This window comes from Ovis aries, chromosome 11 (assembly GCF_016772045.2).
Source record: "Ovis aries strain OAR_USU_Benz2616 breed Rambouillet chromosome 11, ARS-UI_Ramb_v3.0, whole genome shotgun sequence".
Lineage (NCBI taxonomy): Eukaryota > Metazoa > Chordata > Mammalia > Artiodactyla > Bovidae > Ovis > Ovis aries.
Genome location: NC_056064.1, coordinates 42125115 through 42147899, shown reverse-complemented (window position 1 = coordinate 42147899; position 22785 = coordinate 42125115). Strand labels below are relative to the sequence as shown.

Below are 22785 nucleotides of genomic sequence, written 5' to 3'. Positions count from 1 at the left end.
TGCGCCTCTCCGGGTGGGCTGCGAGCCCCTCTTCCCTTGCTTTAAGTCCCGTAGAAACCTTGTCGTAGGCCCTTGCTCCCCCGCCGCCAGGCCCTGGCGACAGTCCCTGGACTCTCAGTGCCAATGGAACCAAATGGGGAGACCGTCCCAGCCTCAAATCAACCGCTTGAAAAAGCAGTGGCAGGGGAATGGTGCCACCTGCTGGTCTCTGGGAAGGGACCCGGGGAGGAGGGACTGCGGGGACGCTCCTGCAGCGCTCCCCGCTCTCCATTGTCCATCCAGCGGGGTTGCCGGCAGGCCGGGTTGAGAATGGTGGGCCCCGGCCTTCAGCTGCCACCCTCCAGACTGCTTATAGCAGCGGCTGATAAGGGCAGCAGGCGGGGACCAGAGTTCTCCCCTGCTCCCGCTCCCAGTAATTGCTGTCCTGGCTTTCCCCAACACCTCAAGTTCTTTAGTCTCCTGAGAGACACTGCAAGTATTGGGGCTGGGAAGGGGGGTGGAGTGTGGCGCCCTTAAAAACCACAGAAAAGGGAGCAGGCCTGTAGCTTTAGGCTACAAGTTACAGCGCCAGCTATGCAGAAGGAAAGGAGCGAGAGGACTCCAGCTGTCCCCATGACCCAGGAGCCTTACCAGCAAATTTACGAAAAAAAATATTTTATTCAAAAACTGTTTACACAAATGTGTAGCCTATGTACAAAGTACAAAAGAATCCTGCTTCTTGTCTCCACCTTCCTTGAGAGATGTTTCAACTTGGGACCCCTTCCAGGACTCTGGCTGTCAGCTGCCCTGGGGCTGCCTGTGGGCGGCAGCTTCAGAGGGAGGGGCCTTCTCAGACCACAGTCAGTTATGCAACTGCAAAGAAGCCCTATTCCAAGTTCCCCCTCCCAGCAGAGTGGACCGCCATCCGCTTTTACCCCTCTCTCCTCCAGACTCCACAGGCGCACAGCAAGTCGCTGGTGCTGCCCCTTGCTGCAGGTTTTTTCCAGGACAGGGGATCAACCCTGCAAGCCCTGGACCTCTCTCCCCCTCCCCCAACTTCTTCCATAGTGAGCAAGGTTGGAGACAGAGAGGCAAGGAAAGAAGGCTGGGGCCAGATGGAGGAAATGGGATTGGGGTCAGGGAAATGAAGAGCACGAATGTGGGCAGCAGCATTATAGACATGAAGCCGGAGCCCCCTGGCTGGGGACCAAGAGGCCAGGGAACTGCAGGCCCGAGGCAAAAGACCCCTTTCTGCGGTGTTTAGGGACATAACCACAGCCTAGATAAGCTCTCAGTTCACAAAAACTCTGGAGTCCCTATTCATAAGATAAGGTATAAAATATCACTCATCATCTCCCTCCTGAGGGGAAGAATCAAAAGACCAACACTGTACCAGAGCAGATCCACGCACACAATTGAGAGGCGAAGCTGCTAACTCAGGAATAAAACTTGAGCTTAGAGAAATTACCTGTCTCCTTTCCCTTCGCGAATAATTCCATTCAAACAGCTGCTGAGCAGACTAAGGCTCTGGCAGGAATAGGTCTGCCTGCCTGGCGTACCTGCGACCACAGAGGCGGCTTGGTCTCTCCCACACAGACAGGCCCAGTGAGCTCTCGGAATACCTTCATCTGCAGAAGAACAAGGCGGCCGCACACCTAGGACTGCGGAGGCGAAGTGGGCACACCTCGTACACAAATGCGCGTGCACGTCTACACGTGTACGTGGGCTGCCTGCAAAGGCATCAGTATGCACAGAGATACAAACACAAAATCACAATGAATAGGACCCTGCACACTGGGGATTGTTCCCACAGAGGAGTGCAGTGTTCGAACAAACATTCAGGAGAGCGAGCCTCTGGCAGGAGTAAAGAGACCAGCGGGCGGGGGGAGAGAGGGGTCCAGACTGTCCATTGGGCGGCGGAGGAGTTCTTCCACGTGCCGGGCCACATCCATGGTCTCGTCCAGGTCAAATTCTCCATCCTGGTCGAGCACCGGGTCAGGGCTGGGAGGGGAAGAGGGGTATCAGAGGGAGCTGGCCTGCTGCAGAGCCTCAGGCTCCTGGGGGACAGCGCCCAGCCTGATCCCCATTCAGTCTCATGGGAACAGGACCTGCTCTGGCTAGACGCCCGCACCGCCAAGCTGAATCAGTCAGTCACTGGTTTGTTGGAAGACACCCCGGTTCTAGTCTCATCTCTCACAAGCTCATCGAGTGATCTCAGGGAATTCATTTCCCCTGTCCCTGCCCTCCTCTGTAAAACAAGGTGGTTGGGTGAAGGAGCTCCGCCCGTGAGGTCTCAGGCACCAGACACTGAGCACCTATGAAGACCTGGGCCTTTCAACCACGTTATGACAATCCCCACAGCCACTGGTAAGGTGGGTATTTACTCCACTTTATAGAGGAAGAAACTGAGCCTTGACCATGTTAGGAAGCTTGTTCAGAGCCACCTGGAAGGCAGGTGAAATAAGGACTGGAATTCCAGTTTTTGTGACTCCCAAGCCTGTGGTCATCCCATGGCAGCAAGCTACCCCCGGCTCAAAAGAGAATGAATCCCCTTCTCTGGAAACTTCAGAGAGGAGCCATATGTCTTGTTCCCACACGACTCCTAAGAACCACCAACCACCCAGAGATACTCTGTATCAAACCCTGACAACACCCTCACCTGTGCTAAATGCGTTACCTGCAGTCTCTTGCTTGAGCCTGACCCCAGGCCCATATGGTAGGTATTCTTGCCTCCATTTTACAGATAAGGAAACTGAGCATCAGAGAGGCTCAATCATTTTCCCAAGGTCACACAGCTAGTCAGCACCAGAGCAAGGGCCCTGCTACATGTAGTCTCACAACGCTCTATGCTCCTGGTTGGCTGATCTCATCCACCCTGCACCTGGGCATATGCCCAAGCCCACCTGGCCTGGGTGGTCTCAGACGGAGAGGAGCTCTGGTGTCCTTGCCCATTAGCCCTCTGGGCACCCAGCCTGAGGCCGGGTGCCCAATTCCTCCCCCCGGAGCTGCATGAGAACACAACCTACTTCTGTGGGTACATGTTATAGTGAGGCTGGGGGCACACGGCTGGGGAGGGAGCCTGGTCCATGTAGGTGGCGCTGCTTCCAGCAGAGTCTGCAGAGGCGCTCACAAACCTGTGGGAGGAAGCGGAGCCTCAGCGGGGAGGGGCTCGGGGGCACCTTCGTGTCTTTCTCAGGTGTGGAAGGACAACGGGCCCACTGAGCCTAGGGCTCCGAGTGCAGGGGCGGGGCCCTGGGTACCCGCCCCTTGTGACCACGCCCAGTTCCCCTCCCCAGGGCTGGGCCAGGTGGGATGGGGGAGGGAACAGGAGGGGAGGCGGTGGGGGGTGAGGAAAGCCTGGTGGAGGCTCGGGGAGAAAAGAGGCCGCAGGAGACCAGAGCTGGACCCGGACACTTACTCAGGGACCACTTGTTTGATCTGCGGCTTCACGTATCCGTCCACTGCTTTGGCTGCCGGGGGTCGGGGGGGGGGGGCGGGGTGGGGGCGGGGCCGGGGGCGATGGTGATGAGAACCAAAGTCACTGGGAGCTCCCAGGGGAGTAGACACCCCCCTATGCAGTCGGCCCCGCCTCCCCACTCCCCACAATGCCATGGGGCTCATCAGGGATAAGATTTCCCACGGACTCCCATTAAACACCTGCTGATAGTCACCAGGTGACCCCCCCCAGACCCCTGATTTCAGTCTCATTCCATCTCCCGCTTCCTCTGCTGGCCCTTGGCTTCCTCTCTCCCTGTCCCCACCCCTGCCAAGGAAACAGAGTCCACACCGAGGAACAAACCCAACCAATGGAGTGGGGCCAGGTTGAAGAGAAAAAAACCTGTCCATTTTGCTCCCTACCCTCAACTGTGAGGGCAGATTTGAGGGTGGAGAGGGGTGAGGGCAGTTGATTAAAATGGGAGCCCTGCATTATCTGTGGGTCTGCGTGATCCTGCTCCTCCCCCTACACTGCAGCCGCCTCCTCCTCCAAGGGCACAGAAGGGAGTCCACTCAGTGTTTTGCTTTGCAGGGAAGAAAGCTAGGTCGGGGTTTCTGCTTTCCAAGCAACAGGCCCATGACCTGCTCATCAACAAGCCTCTTCAGTGGTGAGCCCTGAAATCCCCGCCGCGTGCCTTGTGCCATCCCTCGGACCAACACTCACAGGGGAAATGGCCCCTGGGCTCTTTCTGGGGTGTACCCACTGCTTAGCCCCGGGAGTGTGTTGGGAGGTGTGTTGGATAGACGCACCAAGCACAGGAGTGTAGTACTTGGAGAAGACCTCATCCTTGGGCCGGTCGGGAAACACGTAGATGAGATAGTTCAGGTCCCCCAACCGGTCGGCCAGGGATCGGATGGAGAAATCCCGTGTGGTGAATGGCTTCAGATTCCACAGGTTACGGTCAGCTGTGAAAAGGCCAAGCTTATTTTCACAACCCACCGCCCTCAGGAGGAGGATTGGAGCTGTAGGGCTGGGGGCCAGGCTTGTAGAGACATCCAGGTAAAAGCCTGCACTGCAACCCCACCCCTTTTCTCGGCACAGGGCAAGGAAGTGACCACGGGCGAGCAGATACCAACAAGTCTGGGTCAGGACAAAGAAGGACTCGCTCAGCAGTTCTGGAGGCTGTTGGGGGTGGTGATGTTAGGTTCTCCCAAGAGGAAAACAATAGAAAGGGACTGGGTTTTTGAGCAACACTCCACCCACCCTCAAAGCTCAGTTCCCATCTTTCCCAGCTGACCCCTTCTGAGAATACAGGCCTGATGGAGAATGGGAATGAGGAAATGAGAAAGAAAGCCACTGGGGCGGGAGTGTGGGCAATGCAAGGAACTCACGAGAGTCAAACTTCCAGGCAATGGTGATGCCCCCAATTTCTGAGTCGCTAAAGCGCAACAAGAAGGTACCGTCGGGCTTGTTGATGAGCAGGTCATGGGCCTGTTGCTTGTTCACAAAACCTAGGATGGCCCTGGGTGCACGGAGCACACAGAGTCACTGCTGGGCCACCAGCCACTGTCCCCTGAGCCCCTGACCTCCCACTCTCCGTGCCTCACCCGTCATTCCAGTGGGGCTTGTGATGTTTCTTCAGCACCTCCATGACCCCGTCGAACCACTGCCAGAAGGTGTAGTTCCAGCCGGGCAAGTTCTCCTGAGAGTGCCCAGGAAAGCCCGGGTTAGGGCTTGTGTCCCGTCATCACAGGTGGTCCAGGGAACACTTGGTGCCCCCATGTCCTCACCCAGTGCCTGTGTGCCAAGTCGCCTCAATTGTGTCCAGCTCTTTGTGACCCTATGGACTGTAGCCCACCAGCCTCCTGTCCGTGGGATTTTCCAGGCAAGAAGAGTGGAGTGGGTTGCCATGCCCTCCTCCAGGGCATCTTCCCGACCCAGGGATCGAACCCACGTCTCGTTTGTCTCCCACATTGGCAGGCGGGTTCTTTACCACCAGTGCTACCTGGGAAGCCCATCCTCTCAGACACAGGGATCTGGGACAATCCCATGGAGGGGGTCAAAGGTGCAAGGAATTGTCCAAGCTGGATGAGACCTCCAATGTCATTCCTGCCCAACCCCTTCATTCTACAGATGGGAACAGTGCGATGCAGCGAAGGGAAGGGGCCTGGCAAATGAGTTAACATGTTGAGGACCAGAGCCCACGGACCCTAACTTCCAGCTCCGGGTTCTTTCCAAAGTCCTGCCTCGGGTCTCATGGCTGTCTGCACTCCTTGGGGTACCAGCCCCCATCTCTCCTGGTTGTAGGAGAAGGGTCTGTGGGTGGAGGGGGGCCACGGACCAGGTGCCTGTCTGTGAGGTTAGGGAGGGGTGGAGGTAGTCCCAGGCAGGCAGCAGGCAACGCGTCCCTCACCCGGTTGAACTGGGACCAGGACACAGACATGCCGTTGTAGTCCTCGAGGTGGCTGCTGCTGTTGTTGAACAGCTTCTGCGCCAGAAACAACAGGTTCTCCTTGGTCAGGCCCCGGTTGCTCTGCACCTCGGCCTTGAATTTCATGTTGAGCGCCTCGCACAGCTGCGGCCACAGGACTTTGTCAGGCACCGCAAACGGCACCCTGCCCTGAGGGGGAGAGAAGAAAAGGGAAAAGATAGAGGGAGTAGGAGATATTTACACACGCACATACACACACAGATATCAAGAGGCAGAGGGGAGTGAGAAAGATCCAGGAAAGGAAACAAAAGCACAATGGAAAGAAAGGGGGAGCAGGGGCAGAGGGACGGGTATATAGGGGTAGAGACCCAGATCTCTGGGAGCAGAGATCAGGGACCAGATTCCAAGCACCAAGCTCACAGACCTAGGAGACCCGAGTCCCGTGACCCGGAGCCCAGACAGAGCTGAGCTTGTGCTGAGGGCAGGGTGCTCACACCAGCTGCCCCCTGACCACTGGTTTGGCCCAAGGGTGGGAGAAGACCACTCAGCAGGAGCCCTGGGGTTGGGGCTGACTCTGGGAACCTCTGAGGGGCTGGGGGCTGAAGTGGAGGTCCTGCAGGGACTCACCGGCTCAGCAAAGGCATTGTCCCATAGCACAGTGGCGGTAGCATTGTGGTCCTGGCTGCCGTGAACGATGACAACCACGGGAAGGGACAGGGTCTACGGGAATCCAGGGAATGACAGATGAGGGCCTATGACCCTGGTCTTGCCCTCCACTTGGGGGAGGCACCCGACCTCCATTCCTCAAGCCCCTTCCAGCAAAACCAAAGCAGAACTAAACCAAAAACACAGCCCATTTCTTTTTGGCCACTGCCTCAATCCTGTGGGTCGGTGCCAGATTGCTGTGCTGTGCCCAGTCACTCTGATGTGTCCTACTCTTTGGGACCCCATGAACTCTAGCCCACCAGGCTCCTCTGTCCATGGTGATTCTCCAGGTAAGAATACTGGAGTGGGTTAACCCACAGGGGATCTTCCCAACCTAGGGATCGAACCCAGGTCTCCCACATTGCAGGCGGATTCTTTACCATCTGAGCCACCAGGGAAGCCCAGGTGCCAGATTACAATCTAGCAAATAAGCACCAGCAGAGTGAAATTAGGTTTTCTGAGAGCATCATGGGGTAACTGGACTGAGCGTATGCAAGGATTCCAGTCTCTGGCTTTCCCAAGTCAGCTGGGTGGCCTGCAGGGGACAGGGGAGCCAGGCCTCACCTTCACCTGGAACACAAGCTCATTGCTGCCAACACTGAATTGAGACTCAAACAGGACCGTGAACTTCTCTTCTGTCACAGACTCTGCGCCTCGCCGGTCAGCTCGCTTGATCCTCTTGAGGGACTGCCGGGCGGGAGATTAGAAGGGGACGAGGAGAACGCAGCAGGTTACAAAGACCCAGGACTCAGCTCCGGGCAGACCTCCCACCTCGGGCCGGGCCCTGTCCTCACCATGTTCCTGAAGTGGGCGCTGAGGGTGCCTGTGGCCTGGTGGTACTCCATCACACAGCAGTTGTTCAGGATCTCCCCGCTGCACTCACTGCCAAGCAGAGGGGAGCCCATCTCCACTGGGCCCTGGCCCGGAGCACTGTCCTGTATGCACCCTGGGCCCCAGCTTCTCCTGAAGGCCCCACAGCAGCCCCTGCCCCCTCCCCTAGGAGCGTTCCTCTGGGCTGACTTTTCTCATCAACCTGAGAGCATCCGAGCAAAGCCCCAAGGGTGGGGCCAACGTTAAAATTCCTTGGGCGTCAAGATTGACATGGGGGCCTTTGGCAGCTTTTCGCCCACTTGACATAAAAATCATGACCTCACCCTAACAAGATCCCTGCCATCAACCTCTGCCCTGGCCTCAGTGGGCTCCTCTCCCCTCATTCAGAACAAGCAAGCCCACAGTATCTTGTATGTTTGCTGAACACGCAAGTTCAGTGCTGCCTGGGGACTCCTGTACTTACCTTCCTGTTACTTTTTTTTTTAAGTAATGCATTTTACACTTTATTATTTTTTAAATTTTTTAAAAAGTTCTGGCTGTACCCCGAGGCATACAGGACCTTAGTTCCCCAACCGGGGATCTAACCCATACCCCCTGCATTGGAAGGTGGAGTCTTAACCAGTGGACCACCAGGCAAGTCCCCCTGTTGCATTCTTGACTTTCTCATTCAGGTCTCCACTCAAATAGATCCTCAGAAAGGCCCTCCTTGGCCATCCATGTGCTGTTGCGACATCTATCCAGGCGCTTTGATATTGCTTGGTTTTAATTTTCTGTCTAGACTCTATTGACTTTTGACGCTGCCTGATTTTTAAGAGTATATGACTGTCTTGTTCCCAGCCCAAAGGCAGGCTCTAAGAGAGTGAGAACTCTTCGTCATCTTCGTCATCCCAGCCCCAGAGCACACAGTGGGCCTCAGGACTCAGGACCCAGTCTCTCCCCTCACTCATTCCCGCCCTCCTTCATTCATTCCCACGCCCTTCACGGGTGGCCTGGCCTAATCCCAGGACCTCACCCCTGGGTTCTCCATCCACCACGCCCATTGTCTGCTCCTCCTTGAGACGGGCCCATGTTCTCTCTGCCCAAACGTCTGCCCTTTCCACGCCCGTTCATCATCTCCTCCTAGTCATCCTGCAGCCTTGAAACTAGCTGTCATTCTGTCCCGCCCCCTCCATGACCCACTTTCATGGTGCCCCAGTCATCTCTCTTGTCATGTGCCAGCAAGTAATCAATTCTCATGTCTGCTGTCTGCTAGCCTAAAGGTTGGGCCGTGATGGAGCCTGTCAGTGTGGATCACAGCAGTGTGCCAGCACTCAGCACAGGTCCTGGGACACCCTAATAGTGAAATCCTTGTTGATTTACTCTGTGGGCGAGGAGGACCCCCAGACAGACAGAGTGAGCTGGAGAGACATGGGACCACCTCGCAATGCAAGACAAAGAGTGGGAGGCCCTGTGTGTCCTCGTCACCTGGGACGCCAGCTACAGAGCAGATGAAGGAGCGGGCAACGTACTTGCGGGTGTTCTCGTTCTTGAGCAGGGACTTGGCCTGCTGCTCGCTGATGATGGTGGCCTTCACCTGGGGCGGGTTCATGTGCACGTTCAGCTTCCCGCCCACCAGCAGGCGCACGGTGGCCGCGAACTTGGTCTGGGTCTTCAGGACCTGAGGGGGCTGCTTCTCGATGATGAATGTGCTGCGGGGACAGGAGAGACTTCAGGGGACAGGACTCTGGCCCCACCTTCCACTTGGGGAGGCTGCCTTGCACCAGGCTGAGCAGGTGAAGGGAGGGCTTGGGGCACAGTCCACCCTCCCTGGGGGCCACAGTGAGTCAGGGGAGCTGGCAGGAAGGGAGGCAATGAAAGGAACTCAGCAGCTGAAATGAGTTGCAGGAGACAAACACCTGTGTAGTGTCCACAAGACATACTGGGCGAGGTCAACAGCAAGAAGCCACAGCAACAATGGATGCAGAGGGATGGGATGAGGGTGTGAGGCAGAAACTGAAGGATTTAAGCCAGAGCTCCCCATCTGCAAAAACCCTGCTGCCCCCCCGCCACCCAGAGCAACCAGATGGGAGCGGGGCGTGGCCAGGAGTCACCTGGTCACCAGGGCTGAGATGATGTCCGTGATGGTGGCGTTGACCTCAGCCAGCATCTCCTCCACGGGGCCGGGGATGGGCAGCTGCTGGCAGAGGTGCTCGGCTCTGCGGATCTGCTGCCGGTTCTGCCAGATGATCTCCGCCAACTTCTCACACCTGAACGCGAGCCCCGGGGCCCAAGGGAAGGACACTGGCTTCACCCCCGTCCTCCAGGCCAGAAGCTGGCAGGCGCCCAGGCGGAGACCAGGCCCACACCCAGCTCCATCCTCAGGAAGGCCTGGCACCCAAGCCACCTCGCCTGTTCCCTGGGCACAGCAGAGATGCCCTGCCTTCCAGAAACCCAGAGAAACACCCAGGAGGAGCGACGCTGACTGGGGTCCAACCAGCCTGAGTGTCACTCTGCCACCTGGCCCCATCCCAGCATCCAAGCCAGGGATGCCCCTCCAAGGGGAGTAGGCACAGGAAAGGACACCAGCGTCAGCATCAAACCAGACCACTGGTGGGATAAGACCCGTGCCCAGACAGAGGGAGCCAGCTGCTCATGCAGACGTGGGCACAAACAGCAGCTGGCAGCACCACCCTGAGCCCCTGCTGCCTGCCCCTCCCTGCCCCCCACCCCTGGTACCAGGACTGTAGCACATCCAGGCTGCCCTCGGGGGGGCCTCCATTCCCCGCCAGCTGCTGCCGCCGCTTCCACTGGATCAGCTCGTCATCCAGGATGATGGTCTGCTGCTTCCGCAGCAGCTGCAGGGTCTTCTGGTGCTTCTCAGCCAGCTCCTGAGGGTCAGGCGGTGGCTCAGCAGGCCCTTCTGGGCTCTCAGAACAGCCCTGCAGGGCCTCCTCCTCCTAGACTGACTCTGCCCCTCAGGTCCCATGAGGAAGAAGGCCCGGGCCTCCTGCCCCACTGGGTCCTGTTCTCCTCCTGGCTCTCTGCCTCCCTCAGGGTCCCCAGGACAGCTCGGGGCGTCACCGCCCCCGGGGAGGGGAGGGACGCTGAGCCCACTCACCACGCGGTACTGCTGCAGCGTCTGGGCCTCGCGCTGCAGCCAGGCCTCCAGGGACACCTGCTTCTGCTGGAGGGCCGTCTCCCGGCTCAGTCGCTCCTGGGGGTTCAGCTGGGCCAGCTGGGCAAACTGAGCTGGAGGAGGGGACAGGACACCATGACCATGACCTCCCCGGTCCAGCCAGGAGCCCATCTGTTCTGGAGGCAAGACCCTCGAGGGGACGTGTCTGACCAGCAGCCGGTCAGGTTCCACAGCAACGGGGCCCAGAGATGAGAAGGCTCTGGTCCCTGTGCCCCGACTCTGAGCTCCCCTCGGGGAGTGGGGAGATGGAAGCCTGGGGACAGCTGAGGAGGAGCCTGCCCTGGCCAAGCCCCTACTTAGCCCGCCTCACCCCATGTGCGGTTTGGCTTGGAGCCACCATGTCTGGTCTGAAGTGAACCCCACCCCTCACCAGGTGGGTGAACTTGGGCAAGGCACCCCACTCTCCTATGCCTCAGTTTTCCCATCTGTGAAAGGGGAGCATCAAGAGACATCTGCCTCAGCGGCTGCTGGGAGGTTAAATAAGTGATGAGACAGAAATGCTCAGGAAGCTGCCTGGCACCACTGGCCCCAGAGGGAAGTCAGTCATGGTTAATGGGTTACATGAGGGGATGAAAGGCAGACGGAGCAGCTCTCAGCCCCAACCTCCTGGGCACAGCCTCGTCAGGCTCTGACAGGGCTCTGTTCTGTCTCCCAGGCTCAGCAGCCTCTCCTCAGGGAAGGGGGGTTTCTTCAGGGGGTGAAGGTCCCTAACATGCTTATCCAGGTTGGTCACTGTGAGCTCAGCTGACCAACCAGAAGAGAGACACAGAGAGTTGGGGCCACTGGGAACACGAAAGCAGTGAGAGTCTCTCAGGAGAGCGAGGCAGTTTCTCTCCACACCGGCTCTCAGGCAGCTCATCAATGGCAGACTATGTAACCAGGCCTCACTGACTCCTTCTGCAAACAACCTGTGATGAAATACTTAAGACACAGGAAGTAGAGAGGATGATACAAGGAACACCTGTGTATCAAGAAGCCGCTTAAGAAATCAAGCACTTCCACGGTGAAGCACCTGTACCCCTCCCCTGCTGGTAACCCCATCCCTCCCTCCACAGGTAACCACTGTCCCCAGTGCTGGCATCCGACCGTCGCCAATGGCCTTTCTGAACATCTCGGGGGCCTCACTGGGGCTGAGTCTAGAAGACATGAGCATCACTCACAAGTCTTGGTCAAACTCCTGGCAGGCCTCTGTGGGCCATGTCACAAGGCCGAGACCCTGTCCTATGGACACACAAGGCTGGGACAGACTAAAGCAACTCCATTCAAGAGAACTTAGAAATATGGCTCCATTCTGACTGCAGGGCACTGAGCGGGCAAGGAACAGAGCAGAACAATCTGGACAGCCACTCGGAATCCTGCCACCCACAGGGAGACAGTGATAATACCAACACTGGGACCTGGCTTCCTTATGCAAGTGACCCACTTAAGTCTCTCCTGGCAAATTGCAGAAGCTTCTGGGAAGGACGCCAGGAGACGTGAGGCAATTGTCTGCTCCACTGGAGGGAGCTGAGACTGCCCTCACACAAACAGATCAGTCATCTGTGTTTCTGATGTGTGCACTCGATAAACGAGACTGAACTGACATTGCAGGATGGGGACAAACCCAACCTCCCAAGTAGGAAACAGAAAACCCAAGAATAGGATCATCCATTCCGTCAGCCAGTCAATGGCCTTGGGTAGAAATAAGAGCCTGAAATCTCCTGTTCCCTAATCTTGGAAAAGGGCTATCCTTTCTTTCACGTCAATCTGGGATGGATTCAGATGTAATGAAGACCTTCTCGAATCATCCCCCCAACTTTTATTCAATGCCTGCTACGACTCAGGCAATGGGCTAATCTCAAGATACAGAAAACACCCATAGGGTAGGGTAGGAGGAAAGCTTAATGGTTAAATTAAAACAGCATCTTTAAAAGTTTAAACAATTAAAAGGAACAACAGAGGAACAAAACCCAAAAAGGGACAAAACAAAATAAATATTAAAATGTGGACCTCAATAGATGGGTATTTAACATTACATTAAATATTAATAACTGAACACCTCAATTAAAAGCAGAGATCTTCAGAATAAATACAAAAAGACTCAGCTATGTGCTGTGTACATTTCGAATTTTTTAAAGCATGAATAAAAAACTGGAAATAGAACTGCCATATGACCCAGCAATCCCACTGCTGGGCATACACACCGAGGAAACCAGAATTGAAAGAGACATGTGTACCCCAGTGTTCGTCGTAGCACTATTTACAATATCCAGGACATGGAAGCAACCTAGATGTCCATCGGCAAACAAATGGATAAGAAAGCTGTGGTTTACATATACACAATGGAATATTACTCAGCTATTAAAAAGAATGCATTTGAATCAGTTCTAATAAGGTGGATGAAACTGGAGCCTATTATGCAGAGTGAAGTAAGTCAGAAAGAAAACCACCAATATAGTATACTAACGAATTTAGAAAGATGGTAACGATGACCTTATATGTGAGACAGCAAAAGAGACACAGATGTATAGAACAGTCTTTTGGACTCTGTGGGAGAAGGCAAGGGTGGGATGATTTGAGAGAATAGCATTGAAACATCTATATTATCATATGTGAAACAGATCACCAGTCCAGGTTCAATGCATGAGACGGTGCTCAGGGCTGGTGCACTGGGATGACCCTGAGGGATGGGATGGGGAAGGAGGTGGGATGGGGAAAGAGGTGGGAGGGGGGTTCAGGACGGGGAACACGTGTACACCCATGGCTGATTCATGTCAATGTATGGCAAAAACCACTACAATATTGTAAAGTAATTAGCCTCCAATTAAAATAAATTAATTAATTTAAAAATAAAAAATAAAAAGCATGAATAAAAATACATTGTGTTAATATAGAATAAAAAGGCTGGAGGTGTTATAGTAATATCTGATAGATCCCAGACAAAGAGTGTTACTAGAGATCAGGAAAGGTATTCCATAATTATTAAGGGGTCAATCAACCAGAAGACATGCTAATTATAAGTAATTATAAATAACTAGCGGATAAGGCAATGGCACCCCACTCCAGTATTCTTGCCTGGAAAATCCCATGGACGGAGGAGCCTGGTAGGCTGCAGTCCATGGGGCTGCTAAGAGTCGGGCATGACTGAGCGACTTCACTTTCACTTTTCACTTTCATGCACTGGAGAAGGAAGTGGCAACCCACTCCAGTATTCTCGTCTGGAGAATCCCAGGGACAGAGGAGCCTAGTGGGCTGCCGTCTCTGGGGTCGCACAGAGTCGGACACGACTGAAGCGACTTAGCACAGCATAGCATAAATAACTATAAATATATATGCTTCCCTGGTGGCTCAGACAGTAAAGAATCTGCCTGCAATCTGGGAGACCTGGGTTTGATCTGATCTGGTCCAGGATCTGGGAAGATCCCCTGGAGGAGGGCATAGCAATCTACTCCAGTATTCTTGCCTGGAAAATCCCCATGGACAGAGGAGCCTGGTGGACTACAGTCCATGAGGTCACAAAGAATTGGATATGACTGGGAGGCTAAAAGTGAAAGTGAGCGAATTTGCTCAGTCGTGTCCAACTCTTTGCCACCCCATGGACTGTAGCCTACCAGGCTGCTCCATCCGTGGGATTCTCCAGGCAAGAATACTGGAGTGGGTTGCCATTTCCTTCTCCAGGATATCTTCCCGACCCAGGGAATCCACTGAGCGACTAAGCATGGCATAAATATATATGCTTCAAATAATAAAGCTTCAAAAAACATAAAATATTTACTTAAGGAATATTTACATAAGTAATCGGAGAATTACACAACACAGTAGATCTTGATACCTCTCTATCTATAGGAGCAATTAGGCAAAAATAAATCAATAAAGATATATATCAGTGGTTCTCAAAGTATGAACCAGGGACCCCCGAGTGTTTCCTAGAACCCTTATAGGAGGTCCACAAGGCCAGAACTATTTTCATAAAATCATAAGACTTTATTTGCCTTTTTTTCTTTTATTCACTTATAAGTATACAGCAGAGTTTTCTAGAGGCTATAAGATATGTGCTATTACAACAGCTTGAAAGCCAGATCCAGCTATCTCCGACTAAGCCTAACATTAAAGAGATTTGTAAAAATGTAAAAAACAATGCCACTCTACTCACTAAAGTATGTTTGGAAAACATAGATGTTATCGGTTTCTCGGTTTGTTTTTTTACTTCATTATGTTAACATTATATACTATGTTAAATACGTTAACATTATTGAATTTATTATTGCTACCTTTAAATGAAACAACTTCAGAACATACATTCTTTTCAAGACCACAAAATACATTCATCAAGATAGAGCACATGCTGGGGCACAGAGCAAGTCTTTATAAACTTAAGAGAGGAGATCATACGCATAAGCTCTCTGACAACAATAGAACTCAGCCATGAAATGAAATCAATAATGACATGACACCTAGAAAAAACTCAAATATTTGGAAATTAAACAATATACGTCTGAGTAGTGTATGGGTGAAATAAATAGAAGAGAAATTAGAAAATATTTCAAATTGAATGATAATGGTATACAGCATAGCCAAGATGAGATGCAGCTAAAGCATTAATGAGAGGGAAATCAATAGCTCTGAATATATACATTAGGAAAAAGAAGGGTCTAAAATCAATGACCTAAGGTTCTACCTTAAGAAGTCAGAAAAATAAGAACAAGGAGAAGGTGGCTTCCTGTTCTCACTTAGATGGGGGTGATACAGCTCTGGGGTCAATTTGAAGTGGAGGAAGATGAGTCATGTTTCAAGGCTCCTCAAAGGGTACCGTAAGGACACTTAGTGGGGTTAATTCCTTCTGGGTTAATTTTTTTTCCCCACACCCTAATCATGGCAGCTACTGGAAAATTATAGACCTCAGAGACAGCAGAGTTTTCCACTGTCGCGTCCTCCTCCCATCTTTACCTCCTATTAGTGAAGCTCAAGAAGGGGCATTCCGGAGTTCCACCTCTCCCCAGCCTGGTTCAACCAGGGGACTCCCAACCTAGGTTTTCCCTCTGATTGGGGAACACTCTGTCCACATTCATTCATTCGTTCACTGAGATACAGAATACTGGTTAATAAAATATAGGGATTTTATGAATATCTCTAGTTAATATCCAGTTCTGCAACTTACAAGAAGCCCAGACCAAACTGCATGTTCTCTTTGAACATCAGTTTTATTATTTGCAAAACAGGAATAAAGAATACTGGAGTGGGAAGCCATTCCCTTCTCCAGGGAATTTTCCCGACCCAGGAACCGAACCTGGGTCTCCTGCATTGCAGGCAGATTCTTTACCATCTGAGCCACCAGGGAAAACCCACTTAATTCTTAGGGCTATGGTAAAAGTTGTATTGAATAACACAGTCGTATTGAGTAAAGGTTGTATTGAATAAGGGTTTAGCCTGGAGCCTGGCCCACAGCAGGGGCTCCATCACTGGAGCTGTTACTTGGACCAAGCTTTGGGTAAGGCTCTGGGGAGACAGACATGGACCTAGCCCCAACCCTGTAGGAGTTCACAAAGTGGTCTCACTCTGGTCCTCCAGACATGCACTGCCCTCCCACACCAGGCTCACCCTGGATCCTCAGGCTCTCCTGATACTGGATGATGAAATACTCTTGAGTCTGCTGCAGCTTCTTCAGCTCATTCTCTGTGTCCTGTGTGACCAGTCGCAGCTCCTCAAATGTCTGGTTGATCTGAAGGTGTTTCTGGGACATGGCATCAACCAGGATCCCAGCAGAAGAATTACCCTGGAGACATATCAGGGGAGGGGGCAGGCAGCAGTGAGCAGGGTAGTGAGGATGGGAGAAAAACCTCAGGCCTTGGGGAACACCACCAATACTACAGACCCCAGACACCAAATCTAGAATAAGAAGGAAGGGTACTTTGAGTCAGAAGAAGAGTCATTTGCCAAAATAGGGGTGGAGGGGGTAAAGGAGGTGAAACAGGTGACCTGGCAGACTCTGGTAGAAACTTCTGTTGCAGTTCTGACCTCCATCTGAGTACCCCACACAAGGTCCATTTGAGTTCTCTCTGGAGAGACTAGAACCCAACCCATCCCAGGAGTTACCTGAGTTTTCCTACTAAGGATGATGGCCCCTCATTTCAGAGTCATTCACTGATCCCATGCCATGATGTTAGATGCTGGGGACATGATGGGGAACAAAGCCACGTGAACACACATCATCTGTGTCCTCACTAAGACCTCAGGACTGAGGGAAGAGTGTGACCCGCTCATGGGTGGAGTCCTGAAGACCCTCAAGTGAAGGTACAAGGAGGCATCAACAAAGGCTTTGTGGATCCAGCCATTCAGCTAACCTGGTTGGATCTATTCCTTCAACCAAGTGTTCTTTTTTTAAAATTTTACTCACTTATTTATTTTTGGCTGTGCTGGGTCTGTTACTGCTCATGGGCTACTCTCTATTGTGGTGCAAGGGCTTCTCATTGCAGTGGCTTCTCTTGTTGCAGAGCACAAGCTCTAGAGCTCAGTAGTTGTGTCCCATGGGCTTAGGTGCGCCATGGCATGTGGAATCTTCCTGTACCAGGAATCGAACCCATGTCCCCACCATGGGCAGGTAGATTCTTAAGCACTGGACTCCCAGGGCAGTCCTCAACCAAATCTTTAGGGCCTCTCCAGTAAACTGCTCTCAGAATAAAACCCAAACTCCCTTCACAGCCTCCACGGCCCTAGCCAGGAGCCTCTGCCTACCCCACCCCCAGCTCCATTGTTGCCCAACCACACTGGCCACTTTCTGTTCCTTGGATACCAGGGAGTTCCTGCCTCAGGCCCTTTGCATGTTTTGTTCCATTACCCTGGAACATTCTGGCACTAAATCTTCCTGAGGTTGGCACTTCCATTGGCACCTTTTCAGAGTGACCTCTTCTGAAGAGTTACATTAAAATAGGACTGCCCTACTGAACGTGTCATGTTCCTGCATGTTCTTTCTTGTCTGCCTCTCTGCACTAGAAAGTGAGCTCCCTAAGGACCAAGACTTTGCCCGCTTGGTGCACAACAAAATCCTCAAGGCCCAGAACATCAGAGGTGTCCAAGAACAGCTTGATGACTGGAGGACTATTCTTCCCCCAACCATAACAGCACCTGCCTTGTAGGCAGGTATTTCTTAACTGGAACTGGACTCATTCCTATGTTTACAGATAGCTCTCAAATTGCACCAAGTCAAGAACTGTACCAGTTGACCCTTTGTGACCTGGCTTCTGCCCAGTTGGCTCCCTTCTCCCCAGTAGCACTAAACGCTTAAAATTCTTCAAATGTCATAAGATGGCTTGTGCCTTCCTGCCCTCATATATACTGTTGCTATTTATTTATTTTGCATTTTCTTTATTTCTATTTTTGGCTGCACCTTGTGGTATGTGGTATCTTAATTCCCCAACCAGGGATCAAACCCATGCCTCCTGCAGTGGAGGGTAAAGCCTTAACCACTGGACGCCCAGGGAAATCCTACTGCTGCTACTTTTCACTAGAAAACTCATTCCACCTTCTTCCTCCCTCTTTCCTCATTATAGTCAGGCATCTTTTTCCTCTGGACACCCTTCCCACTACTGGCCAGCCTGCCCCAATCTAAGTTGGGTCCTTTTTCCATACAGGCTGACTTAGCAGCAGAGTCCTAAAGAGTCTATCACAGGCTGAATTCCTTTTAGGTGGAGGCCAGGACTCTATCTGTTTCTCCCACCCTAGTCCAGTGTCAGACGCACAGCAGGACCTCGATAAATGTTTACTGAATGACCTCTCAAATTCTTGATATCAGTGTCCACCGCAAGTAAATAATAACTATGACTTCACTTCAGGCCACTACTCTGTGGCCATTACCTAAGGGATATCATTTAATGAAATTCATTTTGCTTTACTGCGGATAATGTACCATTTGCATCACTGTCCAAGCATATGTCCGAGACCTTTATGATTTCAGAACCTAGGGAACAGGTCCCTGCTCTGCCTCCCTAGGCCTTGCTTCTCTGAGCTTGCCCAGGTTAATTCTTTGGACACAGACCTCCATTTTTCCTCATAGACCCCACCAGAGGCTATTTCTTCTTTTGCCCCTGGCCTCATTTATTCAATGGCAAATCTTTCCCCTAGTGATTTGTAATGCCACCTCTGACATAGATTGAGTTTCCAGATGTGTATGTGTGTTTAGGGCTTCCTCCTCTTCATTTGTATATGTCTGTTCTTTGCTCTGGGCTTCCCAGGTGGCGCAGTGGTAAGAATCCACCTGCCAAGGCAGGGGACACAAGAGATGTGGGTTTGATCTCTGAGTCGGGAAGATCCCCTGGAGTAGAAAATGGCAACCCGCTCCAGTATTCTTGCCTGGAAAATTCCATAGACAGAGGAGCTTGGCAGGCTACAGTCCACAGGGCTGCAAGAGTCAGACACGACTGAGCGATTAAACACACAGCACACATCCTTTGCCCACATGGTATCTCATTTAATCCTCAAAATAGCCCTATAGGGTAGATACTATGACTACCCTCATTTATAATAGGAAAAAACCGGAGGCTCAGAGAGGTGAGGTAACTTGCTCAAGTCACACAGCTAGTAAATAGTAGAGCGAGGGAGCGGGAGCTTTGTGTGTGGGAGGGGGTGTCAATTTACACCTGCATGTAATACGGCCTCTCACACTTGCCCGTGTAGGTTATTTCTTTGGTGCTCTCTCTTGCCAGTATTTATAAAACAGAGCTGTGTCTGGAGAGGAGAGCAGGTGGGAGGACTTCTCAAAATCTTTCCCCAAACCCACAGGGCACTCACATTGGTGGCTTCTCGGACCAGCCTCTGCTCATTGTACAGAATGTGGCGAATGCAGCGCACCAGCTCCATGGGGCAGCGGTCGTACGTGTTCTGAAAGAATCCAACAGCGGCTGCCAATGGCCACCCTCTGCTCCCACCATGCCCACTGCAGTGCCACCCACTCCTTCCTCTCCTCCAGCCTATGTCTCAGCTTCCACTCGGAAGCCTCAGGAACTGCCACCAGAACCTCTATCTCTCTTTGACTTGATTTTCCCTCCCAGATCTTCACATTTGGTTCTCAGTGCGTTAGAAAGCCACAGGTTACAAAGTATTTCCAATCTGCCATCACCTTTGACTTGTGCATCATAGAAACCCTATGACATAAGCATAAACCATTATCCTCATTTCACAGATGAGAATACTGATATTCAGAGAGATTGAGTACTTGTCCAAGGGCAAACAAGTGAGTGAGCAGATGACTCAAGACTCGGGGCATCTAATGCCAAGGTCAAGGTACTTTCCATTATACTCCTGGCCCTGGGTTCCTATTTTACTTCCCTTCCCACACCCCCCACACCCCAGGTTTCTCCTGTTTCCTGCCCTCTTTGGGATGGACTTTTTATTTCCTTGGCACCCTACTGCTTGTATTCAAGAAGGCTCTCTAAAAATTCAAGTGAGTTCCAATAAACGCTCATCTATGATTACCATCCACATCCCTTTCCTATTTCCACAAAAATTTCCTCTTTCCCCTATACTTCTTCCTCCCACACCCTCACCTTACATTAAACCCTTAATTCAAGGCTCCAGGACAACGCTGCTCCTCTCGCACGCACTTGCCCTAAGAGGGATGTCTGGTTGCCCTACCCCCTCCTTTCTAGAATCTGTCGGTGTTCCTTTCTCTCACAACAGAATTTTGACTCAGGCTACTTCCATCCCTTCTGCCTGATCTACCCAGAAAGTGCTTTCACCCATCCCCCTTCTCTTGGGGACAAACATGCCCCATCTCTTACTTTGTCATAGGGCTAAGGGAATCTGACAGGTCTGATTTAGAAAGAGGGGGTGGGGGAAATTGAAGCACAGATAAGCTCAGGGTCATACAGTGAGTCAGTGGCCAAACCAGGAAAAAACCCAGGGGTTCTGGTGCTGGAAAGAGAAGGCGGACACTGTTTCCCTGCAGATGGCTTGCAGCTCACGCCCACCTGGAGCTGCGTGGCGTAGTGCCCCAGCTTGATCTTCAGTAGGAACCCGTCTTCCCCGACTTGGTGCTCTGCCTTCTTTTGCAACTCCTGCACCAGGCCCTCCAGGAGCTGGGTGGCCTGGGCCCGGTCCTGGGGATTGTCCAGGTCGATGGCATCCCTTAGCGCAAGTCAGGAAAGAGAAATCTGCTATGGTGCCTCCTCATATGAGGAGGTCAGGTACCAGGAAGGACGGGAAAATCCCAGGCTCCTGCCCACAAGACTTGCTCCCTGCAGCTCCACAGGCATCAGAGTCTAGAAACATCCCCTTTCCGCCCCCCCCCCCCAGACTCCCATTTCCCTGTTCCCCTTTCCCTGGGACACCACCCCTTCCACACAGGGAGGGACAGCCAGGATCAGAATCTCCCCAAACCACCAAGAGGAGACGTAAAGGCCAAGGGGCCTGGATGGTTAGGGACCCGCAGAGCAAGGCGCCAGGCAGCGGCACCTACCACGGCTGGCTCTCAATCCACTGCGCCAAGTAATGCCGGACCTCGATGGGGAAGTGCTGCCCGTATAGCACCTGCATCTGGCGCAGGGCATCTCCCTGCAGCTGCTGGGCCTGGATCCAGCCCGCCATGTCCGTTCACCTAGGGCGAGCAGAGAGCTGAGGAGGTGCCTTCTCGGCACAGGCGTGGACTGGGCCTGCCCCCAGCCCTGCCATGCCCACCCATCCCTGGACCGCGGTCAGGCCAGGCCCCTCCCCTCCTACAGACACGCTTTCCTGTGCGGGAAGAAAGACGGTGAGGAGGGGAAGGCCGTCCTTCCCTCCAGCGAGGAACCCGCTGAGGCTTGGGGAGGGGCTCCCGAAAGTCAGGTGCCCTCCCCCTCTTCCTCTCCCCTCGCCCCACCGGGGCTTCCCGGGGTGGGGGTGGGGGGAACAGCTAGAAACTGAAAGAGAAGCTTGATGGCGGAGGCCCTCGGGCCCTCTGGGGAGGACTGCAAACACCCCCTACCCTGCTTCGAACTCCGAGTCTCCGTTTCTGGGAACGCGGGGATATTCCAGCCCAAAGCTAGGGCACCGAAGGTTTCCCCTGGACGGCTCGGCAACCGCTGGCACGTGGCTGGGGTGTTCAGGAGGGAGGGCTGGGGAGACAAGACACTCCCTCTCTCGGGCTGCGCCCCCCGCACCTCGCGGTGCCCCGACGTCTCCCACTGTCCAGTCCGACAGCGCCCCCTGCCCACCGAGGGTGAGGACGGCGCCCACCCTCGGCCTCCTCCCTCCATCCGCGTCCCGCGTCCCTCGTCCACGCGTCGCCGAAACTCCCTCTGGGTCCCGGGGACCGTCCCCGGCGCCCCTCGGGCTGTCGGGCTCCGGGGCCTGCGGGGCGAGGACCCGGGCAGCGGCAGCAGCAGCAGCAGCAGCGGCAGCGGGGTGCCCCCTCCGGGCGGCGTCGCCGGGGACGCGCTGCCGGGGCCACCCACCTGGTCGTGCCGGGCGGTCCGGCGACGGGGCCGGCGCTCGCTCCCGGCCGGGGCTCCTGGCGGCGGCGGCGGCGGCGGCTGTTACTACAGGAAGGAGCCGAGAGCAGCGATTTCCTCCTCAAAGGTCAGCTGCCTCTGACAGACCATACACAGCGCGCGAGCTCTTGCCAGCACCCCTCCCAGGCTCGGTCGCTCTCTCCCCGCCTCCGCCCTCGGTGGCTGGCTCCCCGGCGAGTGCACGGCGGCGAGGCGGGGCGGCGCCGAGCGCCGGGGGCTGCTCCGACGGCGGGGTCCCCCGGGAGTCCCAGCCGGCCCTCGCCGGCGACCCCGCGGAGCTGCCGCAGACCGTGCTGGGCAAGAGGGGCGGGAGTGGCTGGAGGCTGGGAGTGGGAGGGCTGGGAAATCCCGGGCTCTGGAAACCCCAGCGCGGGGCCTCAGTTTTCTCATCTGTCAAAAGGGAGGAGGAAAGAGTTGGAGCAGCTGGAGATGCGGGCGTTTGTCATCTTCTGAGCCTCTAGATTTAAGAAGTCTAATGTGTGTATGTGTGTGTGTGTGCGTGCGCGTGTGGGTTGGGGACACAGCTTTTGTGATCTCAGAGGCAAAGCCGTATTGAGGGGAAGGGCTGGGGATTCCAGAGATTGCCAGCTCACCTAGAGGCCCCCCTGCCCTGCCCCTCCTTCCACGACTTTTCTGTGCACTCCCCTATGCAGCAGAAACAGGAAAGAACCCTGGCAGTAAAATGTTTCAAGCCCTGGAAATTTTGCAGATGAGAAATGGAGTCCAGAGGGGTGAGGGGGCCTTGCCTAGGGTCCCACAGTGGGCACAG

The 22785-nt window shown here is 53.8% G+C and overlaps 2 protein-coding genes across 2 annotated transcripts in view; one reads left to right on the top strand and one right to left on the bottom strand.

Annotated features, from left to right (window-relative positions):
* Positions 1–1627: 1627 nt before the first annotated feature.
* Positions 1628–22019, bottom strand: STAT5A (signal transducer and activator of transcription 5A; the record flags this gene model as incomplete). The annotated part of the gene is given in 27 exon segments (NM_001009402.2): positions 1628–1860; positions 1862–1890; positions 1893–1980; positions 3006–3113; positions 3398–3449; positions 4225–4380; positions 4807–4937; positions 5023–5117; positions 5829–6035; positions 6474–6566; positions 7116–7238; positions 7346–7433; positions 8891–9070; positions 9473–9628; positions 10098–10120; positions 10123–10150; positions 10152–10249; positions 10480–10610; positions 16135–16309; positions 19321–19378; positions 19381–19410; positions 20499–20507; positions 20510–20512; positions 20515–20655; positions 20987–21124; positions 21491–21620; positions 21960–22019. Coding segments are annotated over 25 exon segments (2373 nt in total). The 3' UTR covers positions 1628–1817.
* STAT5B (signal transducer and activator of transcription 5B) overlaps positions 21273–22785 on the top strand; it is a 76013-nt gene continuing 74500 nt past the window's right edge. The window contains exon 1 of the mRNA XM_060395634.1: positions 21273–22083. The gene's annotated coding sequence lies outside the window, so the exon portion shown is untranslated. The remainder of the gene's footprint in view (positions 22084–22785) is intronic.